General features: G+C 44.9%; 1 protein-coding gene across 1 annotated transcript in view; it reads right to left on the bottom strand.

Moving 5' to 3' along the window:
• Positions 1-4807: 4807 nt before the first annotated feature.
• Positions 4808-12077, bottom strand: part of EXT1 (exostosin glycosyltransferase 1) — a 186851-nt gene continuing 179581 nt past the window's right edge. The window contains exon 11 of the mRNA XM_005441441.3: positions 4808-10447. Coding sequence (XP_005441498.2) covers positions 10262-10447 — 186 coding nt within the window. The 3' untranslated portion in view covers positions 4808-10261. The remainder of the gene's footprint in view (positions 10448-12077) is intronic.

The raw sequence follows: 12077 nt of genomic DNA, 5'->3' as shown, positions 1-12077 counted from the left end.
TGTGGACTTGCCCACTGCTACTTCCACCCCCATAGTCATTCTCCTTCGGGACAGCATGCTGAGAGTCTGCAAGCAGATGGAGAAATAGCACATGAAAGCCAGACATCTCCTAAATTGATGCTGAGGACACAGGTAACCTCCACAGCAGCTGGAGCTTCAGACAATGTATATCGATAATTGTGACGAACTGGGACTCAACAGGTTGAGGTAGCCATGCCTTACAAGACTGGACCTCAAAAGTCTGTCCCCCGGTTATACAAGGATAATGATTTTGAACCATTCTTGTAAGTGCTTGTGACTGTGGTATTGTTATTGCTGTGTGTCACCATAAATCATTATGGTTTTCCAAGCCTTCTCTTCATTTAGAAGTTAAATAGAATAAATGAGTGGAGAACTGCAACCCATTACACATGCAACAAAATGAGGGGTTGGAAGCAGCCACCTCCAGCACTCCCACCTACTCGTATCAGTTCCAGAGCTTCTTCCACATGATGTAATAAAAATTTACTTTAAAACCCAGTGCTTCACCTGAGGACCAGAAAGCACTGGCATGAATCCCTAAAGCTCATATTCTTCCTTACAAAATGAGGGTGTTTATGAATATCCACTTGCTGTTTAGGAACAGTGAGGGGCAGAGAGGTTAAATGGGTTTTTACCTCAGAATAAATCATTAGAAGAATTTGGAACAGGACCAAGAATCCTATCGGCGAGTCCTCGGTCTCATTACAGGAAAGCTGTCTTCCTGGGCACTTTACTGAGTCCTGACATTATTCCTCTAAATGTATCTGGCTTGACTTCTGTTACTAGGGTCATAAAAAGCAATTCAGGGAGGCTAAGCCCCATCCCCGCCCTATCCAACACGTCCCACATTTGGACTTGTATTGCACAGCAGCGCAAAGCGCAGGGCAAAGCCACCGCTCCCCCTCAAGGACTTGGAGGGGAAGAGTCAGTCCCAAGGTGACCTCAGGCCATGCTCACCCCCGGACCACACAGCTAAGGAAGCTCACTGATATCCCGTGGGACCACAGCTTGGGGCTCAGGGGAAGCGTGAGGAAGACTGCAATAACTCTGCATTTACTCCAGTGTTGCTGAGAGCAGAATTTGGCCCTGCTCTATGAGAGGGAGAGAAAAATATATATTGGATTTATTTGCCTTTGGAGTGAACTAGACAGATTTCAATACTTAAGGGGATTGCATTTAAATCATCTGTGGATTTTGAAAACAACATTATTGCTTGGTATCACAAGCAATTCCCAATTTTTAGATCTTCCTGAGCTAGATTCAGTTTTAGTCCTAATAGCAACAATTCTATTACTGCTGCGAGGGAAATGGAATTGCAATGAACTGGTATACATTTTCCTTAAAAATTATAAAGTGACAAATGTTTTATTTCAACTTCTTTTGAGGATTTGCTGGATATTAAAAATAATCTTAATGTAGTCACTGGTTGGCGTTAACACAGTACTCTAACTGTCTGTTTCAGGGAAAGCAGAGGATTGTGTGTTTTCTCAGCAGACTCTCACAAGGTGCTGCTCACATTATAAATGCGCTTTGTTATCTATCAGCATCAAGACATCAATGAATAAAAACGTATTGTAACTTCATGTTTTGAAAGTCTAATTCCACCCTTTTTCAGGCTCAGAACAATCCATTGTCTTTACCACAAACAAGAAGGAAAATCCGTTTCCTCTTGCCGTATTGCCCTTCATTGCTGTGTTTTAAATTCTTGGTTTCCAAACCCAATTTCAGCTATTCTTAACTTGTCCATTTTCATATTGTCTTCCCAGCTCCCTGATGCCCCATCAGTGGTAGCAATAGCATGTACATGGCAATCAGGCCACTGGTACATTATCTACTGCATCACGCAACTCCACGGCAGGTGGTGAGATGGTAAGACGGGGCAGATTTTCAGAAAAAACCCTGGTATTCATATAGCAAATCATGGCAGAACTAAAAACCGAACATTTTTAATGTCTGACTAGTCCATTTCAGACTTATATTTTCTAAAGAACAGAGTTGCTGCAGATGCCTCTGTTTCTCCATCTCCCAGTTAAGATGCTATAAAAAGTCCTAAACTCTTCCTGAAAATGTAGGACCTTCTCAGTCTTCTAAGGGGCTACTGAATGAAAACCCCATTGGGGCTGCCACAGACCTCAGGGTGCTTAATACTAGCAGGAACTGAATGTGGATCCCTTTTAGAAAAAAACAAACCCCAAAATGTATCCCTGTTGCCACCAGGTGGTCTGCCTTCTGGCTGTTTTGTGACCCTGAATAGGAGCTGCTTCTAACCAGAGGGGAAGGGAGAAATTTGAGGAAAAATATTTTACAGACTCAAAATTCTTGTTTCTGCTGCAAGTTCAAGAGTGTTGTATTGCTTTTTTGGCAGTCACTGCCTCAGCAGTTATCATTAGTGTTACATCTTTCTTCTTGTGAAATCTCAGGGATGGCTTTATCTTATGTTTTCTGGAAAGAAAACCAGCTCTTTCTTCATTTGCTTCAGCACCACCAGCAAAACAATAGTTAATTACAGAAAGGAAACGGGGAGGAGCCCAAGCTGCACAGAGGAGCCACTGCAGCATGGAGCACCCATCCATCCTTAATGCGCAATAGAAATGCAGGTAATGTGCAAAACGAGCTACCCAGCGCCAGCAGTACCTGGAGCAGGCAGCTCATAAAATCCGCATACAGCCCTGAATGCCACGGAGAGGAACGCAAGTGTGGAAGAAAGCGTATGGTGCAGCTCCTAGAATGTCACCATCATACTGCTCAAAATCTTGAGCAGAATCTGTTTCTCCCTGATAACATTGTAGGTACAATTAGCAAACAGCTTTAGAAAGGGAAAGCAGAAGCTTGTTTCTTTTCTTTCTGCTAATCATGTAAAAGAGAAAATAAAATAAGAGTTGATCAGTGCCAACTCTTATCTATCTCCATTCAACTGATAGCACAATGAGTTTCAGTGAGATTTTCAGAAAAGTCCTCAAAAGGGCATTTAACATTGACCTGATTATTAAATATTTTGGGTCAGATCCTCTGTTCATGTAAGCAAGGTCCCAAGGACTTCACGGACCTGGCTTTGGTTTATTCCAGCTAAGAGCTGGTGTCTGTTCCCAGTGTGGCAGATGAGCAAGCAAAACTGACGCTCGGTGTGGGATTCCCCTGACCTAACAGCAGCACAGAGAGATCTCCGATGGAGCTGGTTCCTCCTTTACAGACCGCTGTTCTATACAACAGAGGGGCAGCAGGCACAAGTCTCAGAGGACAACATCCATCTGATTTATTCTGGATTTGATCTCCACTGGCAACAGAGGCTGTGAGGGCTGCACAGCGACAGCAGTGGTTTGGTTCAGCCCAGCCCGGCACTTCTGAGGTGACCATCCCGACTTTCCCCACTTACCTCATTTTGATTCACACCATAGCACAGCGCTGGAGCACACAAACTGGATCTTTTCCAGATGAACTGAGCTGGCAGGTGCAGATGTAGATGTGGTGCACTACATCCCCACATCCAAGTCACCCCCTCCAAGATGTGTCTAGCACCAAAGGTCTCACGCTACAGCTCCACACCAGCTAGCCCACGCTAACTGCTAATGTCCACAACAGCCTTCTGGTACCTCCTGCAGGTGTAGCTATCTGCATTTAATCGAATGAATTCCACCTCAAGTTGTTTTGCACGAATAACATGGCAACAACCCAAGAATTCAGGTGTTGAAGGAGTAGGAACACTGTTCTCAGATAGTTTTCAGAGTAAAATTTTTTGTTCATTTTCTGGCAGAAAGAAGCCCGTAGCCAAGATCAAACACCAACAGCTGCTGGGATGCTCTCTTTTGGAGGAACCTGCAGCAAACCTCAGAAAACCATGAGCAGAGCAGGCTCGGCCACATCTGTCAGCCTCTTCCCAAGATACAGCAGTCTTCTATGACTGGCAGATCAGATGGGATGCTGATATAAGGACCTCTGAATCCCAGAAGGGATGAAGCCAGTCTGGACATCTCCAATGGGAACAAACCCGTGGCTAATCCCTCAAATTTACAGGCCATGACTCAAGCCCTTTGGTGTCATCAGGAACTTTCCCAGCGTGAGATACATCTGAGCAGATGTTGGTATCTATGCTGCAGGACCTGCAATCGGCGTGCTTGTACTGCCAGCAGGGAGAAACCAGCACACTTGAGGTGCAATTTACCTCGTGCTAAAGCCTATGTGTGAAACAGGAGAGGAGGATGATCCCCAGCAGAACTTTGCTCTGTCCATTGACAACGCAGGGAGACAGTGAGGTCTGGCTCTGACAGGAGTGCTTTGTAAGCACCTAGAGATAGGTGGGATGAACGTGACCCCCCATGACTGCGACAGGCTTCCGATAACCCCCTAACAATAATTATGGGTCAATAAATGACTATATTCTCAGCCTGCAGGGATGAGCCCTCACGGCTTTCCAGGCTGCTGAGCGATCATTTTGGCACACGCACATTTACAGCGACTCCTACAAGTCACCATTCCCTACCAATGACCACGTCACAACACAGGGACACTGTCCTGCCGCACACAAGTGACACAGACTGAATGTATTTTCTGCCCTCAGTAAGACAGTAAATACCTGTCAGTGTCGCTGGACTAGTCACCACTGTGCATAGATGCTATACCACATGTATTACCTATGTAACAGAGCCCGAGGATATATATCTAGCCATTGCTCAGGTCAAGCTGAGGAGAAAGCAGATAAAGAGCCATTCATTTAATGACCCTGAACTACCCATGGCAATCATGCTCCCAAGTTTGCGTTATTCTACCTTAAAAATAAAAAACACACTGCAACAGAAATGTATGTCCTTTATTAACAACTTTTCAAAATAAATCTGAAGAAAAAAAGTCTTTGGTGACACTATCTATAAAAACAACCTATCTTAGATGGTAAACCTATGATGTTATACAGGTTAATGAAGTAAACCAAATTATATGGCTTTTAAATTTCTCATTCTCTCTTTTTCTCTCACTCACACACTTGCTTTAGGTTTAATTGCACCATGTTGTCAATAGTCAAACAAAGAGGGAGAAACACTTTAAAAAAGATGTGGCAGCACTATGAAAACATTGGTAATGCATTAGAAAATTTTTCTCAAAAATGTACATTTTATACAAAATAAGATTGTATTTTTGTTTGCTTTTTTGCTTTACATTTGCCCACCTAAGAATTCCCATTTCAGGTTTCCATTCTCATCATCCAAACACTATACATATTTTCTCTCAAAATAAATATACAGAATTATGTACAAGGTTGCAAGGCCCGTTGGATCATCACTAATCCACTGTGAAATAGTCACTAAAAACATCATGGAAGAGTGGGAGGGAGCATCTCAAAGCATCTGATGAGTCCCATACCTCCCCCACCCCACCCCGCCCCCACAATTTAACTCCTCCTAATTTAACTCCCAACTTAAAAAACGTGTGTGAAGACATTTAAAATGGTATAAAGGCCAGCTTGACTTAGTTTTAAACAAGGGTGAGATGTACAATATTTTGGAAGATGCAGTTTTATTTCCAGCAGACAACGGCTAAGACCCTGCGTGGGGCAGGTCCCTTCTTGGAAGACCAGAGGCCCATCCCCGTGGACTCCCGCTAAAGCCCAGGGAAATGGCTCTGTCAGGCTGACACCCTTGAAGGGCACATTTCTGCAACAGACAGCAGAGCCAGCCTGGAAAAAAAAAACAAAGGAGCAGACCACCAACCCACCCCTTGCTGCAAGAGGATGTTTAACTGGAGGAATTAATCAAGCTGTTGTCAATCAATACAGCGTTATGACAAACACTGAGTAGTCTAGTTTCAGTATGGGGGGAGTGAGAAAGAGGGGGACACAGCATTTTACACTGGGAATGTAACGATTTTAAAAAAAACCCTAGTCTATGTCTAGCTCTTTCATTGCTTCAGTGTCAAATGACGACTTCCATTCTCCAAATGACATCTTTTGGTAAATGAGCTTTTTTAAAAGGCGCTCATTGGTGAAAGATTAATTTCTTTGTCAAAGTTGGCTCTAAAAAATAAATTGCAATCTGAAATTGATCAACTCCATGATGTCTTCCAATGGAAAAGATCAAAGCGCTCAATAGCCATGCATTAGCACACCAGTGTGTTCACTATGGAGCTGTTAAAAAGCTTAAACATTCACATCTAGAAAAAGTTATGGTAACAATTAGTGTTTTCACAAAATAGGAAGAGGGCAAATAAAATCTTCTACAGGCCCAAGGGACTGCAAGGAGAGCCAGGCACTTTCTATCTTGGAAGTCTGCCCCTATTTTTGTGTCATGTTTTTCTCCTGAAACCCTCCTCCAGCAATAGATCTTATTCAAATTGTAACTGGGAAGGGTTTCTTTCCCTATTTTCCCCCCCCTTTAATAAATTCGATTAAAAATTCATCAGTTCTCCCAAACTCTAATCCCTACTTTTATTCTGTTTTAATGGCATGGATCTATTCACATTCATCCATCCATCTCACCCCTGATTAAATTAAGGTCAGTAACCTTTACAAAAGGCCACATGCGTAACACTCAGTCAAGTCATCAGGCATTCAAGTACCTGTAAAGTAAAGGCTAACATAGCCTGCTGTTAATGAAAAATAATAAAAAAAAATCAACCTACAAAAGGAGCAACAAGGAGTGAACCTTGTTTCAGCACCATCTGATTTAAGGAGGGGGGAGGGGAGAAAAAAAAAAAAAAGAAGAACCATTAACTCATACATAGGACACGACAAAAGGGTGATTTCATTCATTAAGGAAACAACACAGCTCTATCCAACAGGGATACACCCGGGAGGCTCGGAAGCATGCCTGCTGTCCTTAGGAGCACTGGCTGGTAACATCTGCATTGAGCGTAACACACCAAATGTCTAAGCTGGATCTGCATCCCGCTCTTCCCCTGGATCCCTGGCCGTGGACACGGAGACCGAGGGCCATTCTTGGGACTGGCTGCTAGGCACATTCTTTCCTAGAGAGACGGCTATGCCCCGGTAACTTGCTGCAAAGGGAAACGCTCCTACCTATCCACATCCCTTCTGGAGCTAAGCCTTTCATTGTTACTTGTTTAATTAGCGATCTGTAAACAGAAAGGGCCTCGAATCACATTGAGAGCGAGCTTCAGCACAGTCTCTTTCAGCCACCCCTAAAAGTGATGGCAACAGAATGTCAAACAGCTTAAAAGTTTGGCCTCGCTTGCTGTACTCCAAAAATGGTTAGCTACTCCCTATTTTACTAAAAACCCAACCCACGTGCCCCAAAATGGCATTAACTAAAATCTAAGCAGAATTTTAATTCTTGTTTTTGTAGGGTCCCCTCTTTCCCTCTCCCTGGCCCCTCTTCCTGGCTACGGACCATTAACTGCTTCCCAGAGCTGCAGATGCTCTTTGTGGACACATTCACACACATGCCTGCAAACCAGGACACGAGCAAAGTGTGAGCCCTGCCAACCTCATCCAGGGTTTCGACACATTGTCCAAAACCCGAGACCTAGGAGAAGGTCTATTCCAGTCCCTGAAAGAGCTGCCTGATCTCCCAGAGGCAAAAGTGGCACGAGAGCCCCTGAGGCATTCACTCTGAAAAATCAAACCACCAGACTTCACCTTCGCCTGCAGATCAGCAAGCGCAGACCCAAGAACACAAGGAAGTGAGGTTCAGGTTTTTATGGGATGTGGGGAGCTGAATTAGCAGCTCACCCTACAAAGGCAGGATCATATCCCGCTCCCCTTCCCTCCCTGGCCCTGCCTACCTACTCTTGCCTCTTTATACGTCTCTCCACATGCTGATTTAACTCTCTAAAATAGCATTTAAAAAATCCAATAAATCACCAGACACTCTTGTGCAATTTTAGAGCTGAACGGGCTCACAGAAGCATCTGGTGGGCACCAGCGTGGCAGAAGGTGACAGGCAAGGCTACGTGGCCAGGGGCTGGGAGACCAATGGGAGTGGAGGGAAAAGTGGCACCTCCTTCTCTCACCAACTCACTAGCTGCAGTCTCACACATGTTTTGGCAGATTCCTTTACAGATTTGGTTCAGATTTACAAGGGCGTGTAAATAGGGCAAGGGGTAATGGCTTTAAACTGAAAGAGCATCTATGTAGATTAGATGTAAGGAAGAAATTCTTCACTGTGAGAGTGGTGAGACACTGGTAGAGGTTGCCCAGAGAAGCTGTGGATGCCCCATCCCTGGCCGTGTTCAAGGCCAGGCTGGATGGGGCTTTGAGCAACCTGGTCTGGTGGGAGGTGTCCCTGCCCATGGCAGGGGGGTTGGAACTACATGAACTTTAAGGTCCCTTCCAACCCAAACCATTCTATGATTCCATGATTTTAACACAAAATGTCAGGAACCTGATGTTCCTGCCCTAACTCGCTGTGCTCTGTTCAAATATTGCAATACATACACAAAGCAAAGCATTCTTTGCAAGTCTTTACATGTCAGGTTGCACACAAACATTTAGCAATATGTACTTCGCACTTTTAAAGCAACTTTCCATTTAGGGATTCTGATCTTACCAGCATAAGAAATTATTTAGGCTTCACAGCATTCCCTCTACAACCAGTAACTATTACTTTTACAAATGAGGAAACTGAGGCATGCCTCAGTTGTGGGAGTTGCTTAAAGCTGCATAATAAATCAGTGCCTGAGCCTGAATTAAACTGGTGATAATGCTGGTCCACCCTTCCTAGCACTCCAGCTACTCTTCAAACCTGCTACCGGACCGCCTGTTTACAAAGGAATGAGGTATAGAAAGGCTTGCTGGTCTTCTGGGCATCGGCAGCAAACCCTCTCGCTGTGACCTTAACAGAGCTCTTGAGGGTGATGATTGTTACAGAGCACCCCAAATGCACCTCATCAAATGTGAGAGTTCAAAACAGTTTTAAAGTGCTTATTTTCTTAGCAAATTGGAACGGCATCTTCTGGCCCAAATCACTGCTTTTGTTTTCATTCTTCAATGTAAAGAAACACATAAATAAGCAAAGCACTACAGAGAAATAAACAACTTGAATATTTCAATTTAAAAATACTTCCATTTGAAATGCTAAAACCATTTTGGAGCAACACCAGTACTTCAGGGGAAGGTTTTTTTGTCCAAGTTATACTGCCTCAAGTATGCCTGGGAGCACCCACTGCCGCCAGTACCCGGTGTCTGACCACACACTTTACTTCAGGTGTCAGACCTCCAGGAGGGAATTTCTCCACCTATTTGCACTTCCAAAAAAAAAAAAAAAAAAAGAAAGAAAGAAAAGGAAAAAAAAAAGAGAAGCCCGTGCTTTGATTTCAAATAAACCAATTTGTTACAGGCCAAATTCCTGTGTTGCAAGCACTAACATGCTTTCTTTTTTTGCCAACACCCCTCCTGCCCTCAGGACAAAGTTGTTTCTAGAAATCTAGCTGCTGTGCGTGGCTAAGCAGCACCGCTGCCCCTGGGCAGCAGGGACTTACTCAGGCTTTGCTGGCCGTGCTGACTGCCCCTGTGGCGCTCACCCAGGGGCAGGGCCATTCGGGATGCACCTCTCCTACCAGAACACACAACTGGCACGGCATCCCTGCTGTGCATGGAGCCCTCCCTGTGCTCCACGTCACTGGTTTGCTCCTCTCTCCCTTCAAGGCAAGGCTGATGGCCTTTACAAATGGTTTCCCCAACAAGAAGGATCTACACTCCCGTCTGGCTTGTTGGGGGTTCTCCAGTTTTCCATTCGTCCCAAGGAGTTTTGCCACAGTGGCTGCTACTGGCGTGGGGAAAACAGGAAAAAAATATTAAAAAGTCAGCAGTAATTGAGAAACGTTAATACTTCGGTTCTGTCCTGTTTGTGCTCAGTTTGTTTCTGAACCTGCTGCATTTTCTCCCCATGAGATTCAAGTGTTTAACTTTGCATGGGAAAATGAATGAAAATTGCATTGACAATCAAATGCATGAAAGAAAGAAACGGCAGCTTTGAAATATTCACAACCAACACAATTTTGATTAAAGAAAGAACTCTGTTTTTAATAGGTTTTTTTTTTGATCATTAAAAAAGTTTAAACCTGCATAGCAATCATTTCAAAAATAATTATTTAATGTTCCATAATGAAACTGTACACGACCTAGTCTTGAGCGACAGAAGCCTGCCGGGTGGTGGGGCGCAGTCTGGGCCAGGGCAGCCCCGGCGCTGGGACGCTGCTCGCCGGGTCGGGCGCTTGCCGGTGGCGGCACAGTCTGGCTCCCCGTGCCGGTGGCCGCGCAGGGCCGGGGGCGGCTTGGCCCCCTGGGCAGCGCTCCTCAGAGTCGTTCAATGTCTCGGTACTTCTTCCTCAGGATGGAGACCTGGTCTTTAAAGAGGACAGGGTCGAGCCTCATCTGAGAGTGGATCAGCGGCATATAGCCAAACCAGCTGGCAAAAGTGTTCATGCAGCTCTGCCGCTGGGCGAAGTGGTCGGGGTCGGCCCAGCGCGAGGCCCGGGATGTCTGTGCGGAGAGGAGAGCAGAAATCAGACGTCAGTGTGGCACAGCAGAACGGCAGGACAGGGCCGGCGCCGCGGCTGGGCTGACGCCATGCTGCACAGCAGCCCCAGGGCTTGACAGCGGTGTGGCCCCCAGTAGCTGTGTGAGGGGTTTCAAACCCAGGGGAAGACGCCGGGCCCGCGGCAGGAGCTGGCGATGGCGAGCTGGCCACCCTGACTTTGCAAACAGTGCTGAGGGCAGTCTGGTGTGGTGACCCCGTGTGTGACCATAAGCCAGCCTGACCCTGAGCATGACACCTGTGAGCAGACCCCAAAAAGCTTCCCAGCAACTATTTCACCCCAGCTCACACTATTTTTTTTTTTCCTCCCCTGAAACCCTCAAGCTACTCCAGAGATAGAACAAATCCCTAAAAAAAGACCAGGAAAGACAAGGCCATGGCCTTCCCTTAGAGGTGCACATCCAAGCACGGGCCAGCTGCTGCCCATGGCCTTCAGCCATAGAAGGAAACCACGTTACAATTATTACAGTTTCACAGGTGAAAAATGCACTTTTGCAGTCCAGATCTGCAGAAATTTATACACAAGCAATTTCAGCTGGCTTGTAACTGAGCTCAGAAGTTCTTATGTGCTTGGCATTACTCATGCGTGTAGATGTCCTGCCGGGAAAAGCAGGGTGCTTCCAGGAATCCCATCAGCTGAGGCAAGTGCCTAAGACAATGCTGTCTTATGGATAGAGAAAATTAACGGAAGTTCCACATTAGATCACAATGCACGCTGACCCAAGGAAAAGACCATGGTCTTTGCATGCATACATGCAAAATACTGTGGCCCGATTTTCCAAAATTTTGGGCAGCTGTAATTTCTATGGAAGTCAGTATCTCTGGATAAGGCTCTAACAGCTCTGAATATATAATTACAAACTACCTTTATAAACATAATAAAACTATTCTTTAAGATAAAGTATGAATGCTGAGAACCTACAGGAATTTTTTGTGCCACTGCTCACGCAAATCTCTTCTTTCCTTATGTTTCCACTACACTTTAAAAACCAAATACAAATTCCTAAACTCCAAGTATGTTAATTAAAACATGAAGAAACTGATAAAGTCAGGGGCATGCCAAATGAATGTGGAATCAGACTTGATGTCTGTCCAAGGCCTGTCCAGTTTAGCTCAAGTGGTAGGTTATAATGTGCATTGATTACAGATCCTTGATTATTACTGAGCTGCTAAAGACCAAGCAAAAGCTTGTTGCTAGAGGATTATAGCAGACATTCTGACCATTAACAGTGAATTTCCATATGACTATTAATCTCTGTCACACACTGAGGTTATGTTAATTTTTTATTTGTCTTTCAAGGAATTATGAACATGGTCCATTACATTTCCCAAAGCTGCGGGAACAACTTGTCTTTTGAAGAGAGTTATAGTTCATGGCTGACTCTAGTCACCCGTGCTACAAGAAGAAAAATGAATGTTTAGACTTTGCCAAACAGCCAAAGCACAGCCCTGTGGAGAGGTGAAGTGCAAATTGGAAGCAATAGGTACTTTCTGGATGGCACCTTCTTGTCCCTGTGTCTTCTGGGTACCCAGATGAGTCAGAACTGCTGAATGCTACCCACACCTCAGGTGAAA

This window comes from Falco cherrug, chromosome 3, assembly GCF_023634085.1.
Source record: "Falco cherrug isolate bFalChe1 chromosome 3, bFalChe1.pri, whole genome shotgun sequence".
NCBI classification, from domain to species: Eukaryota; Metazoa; Chordata; class Aves; order Falconiformes; family Falconidae; genus Falco; species Falco cherrug.
This window is presented reverse-complemented; position numbering and strand designations above follow the sequence as displayed.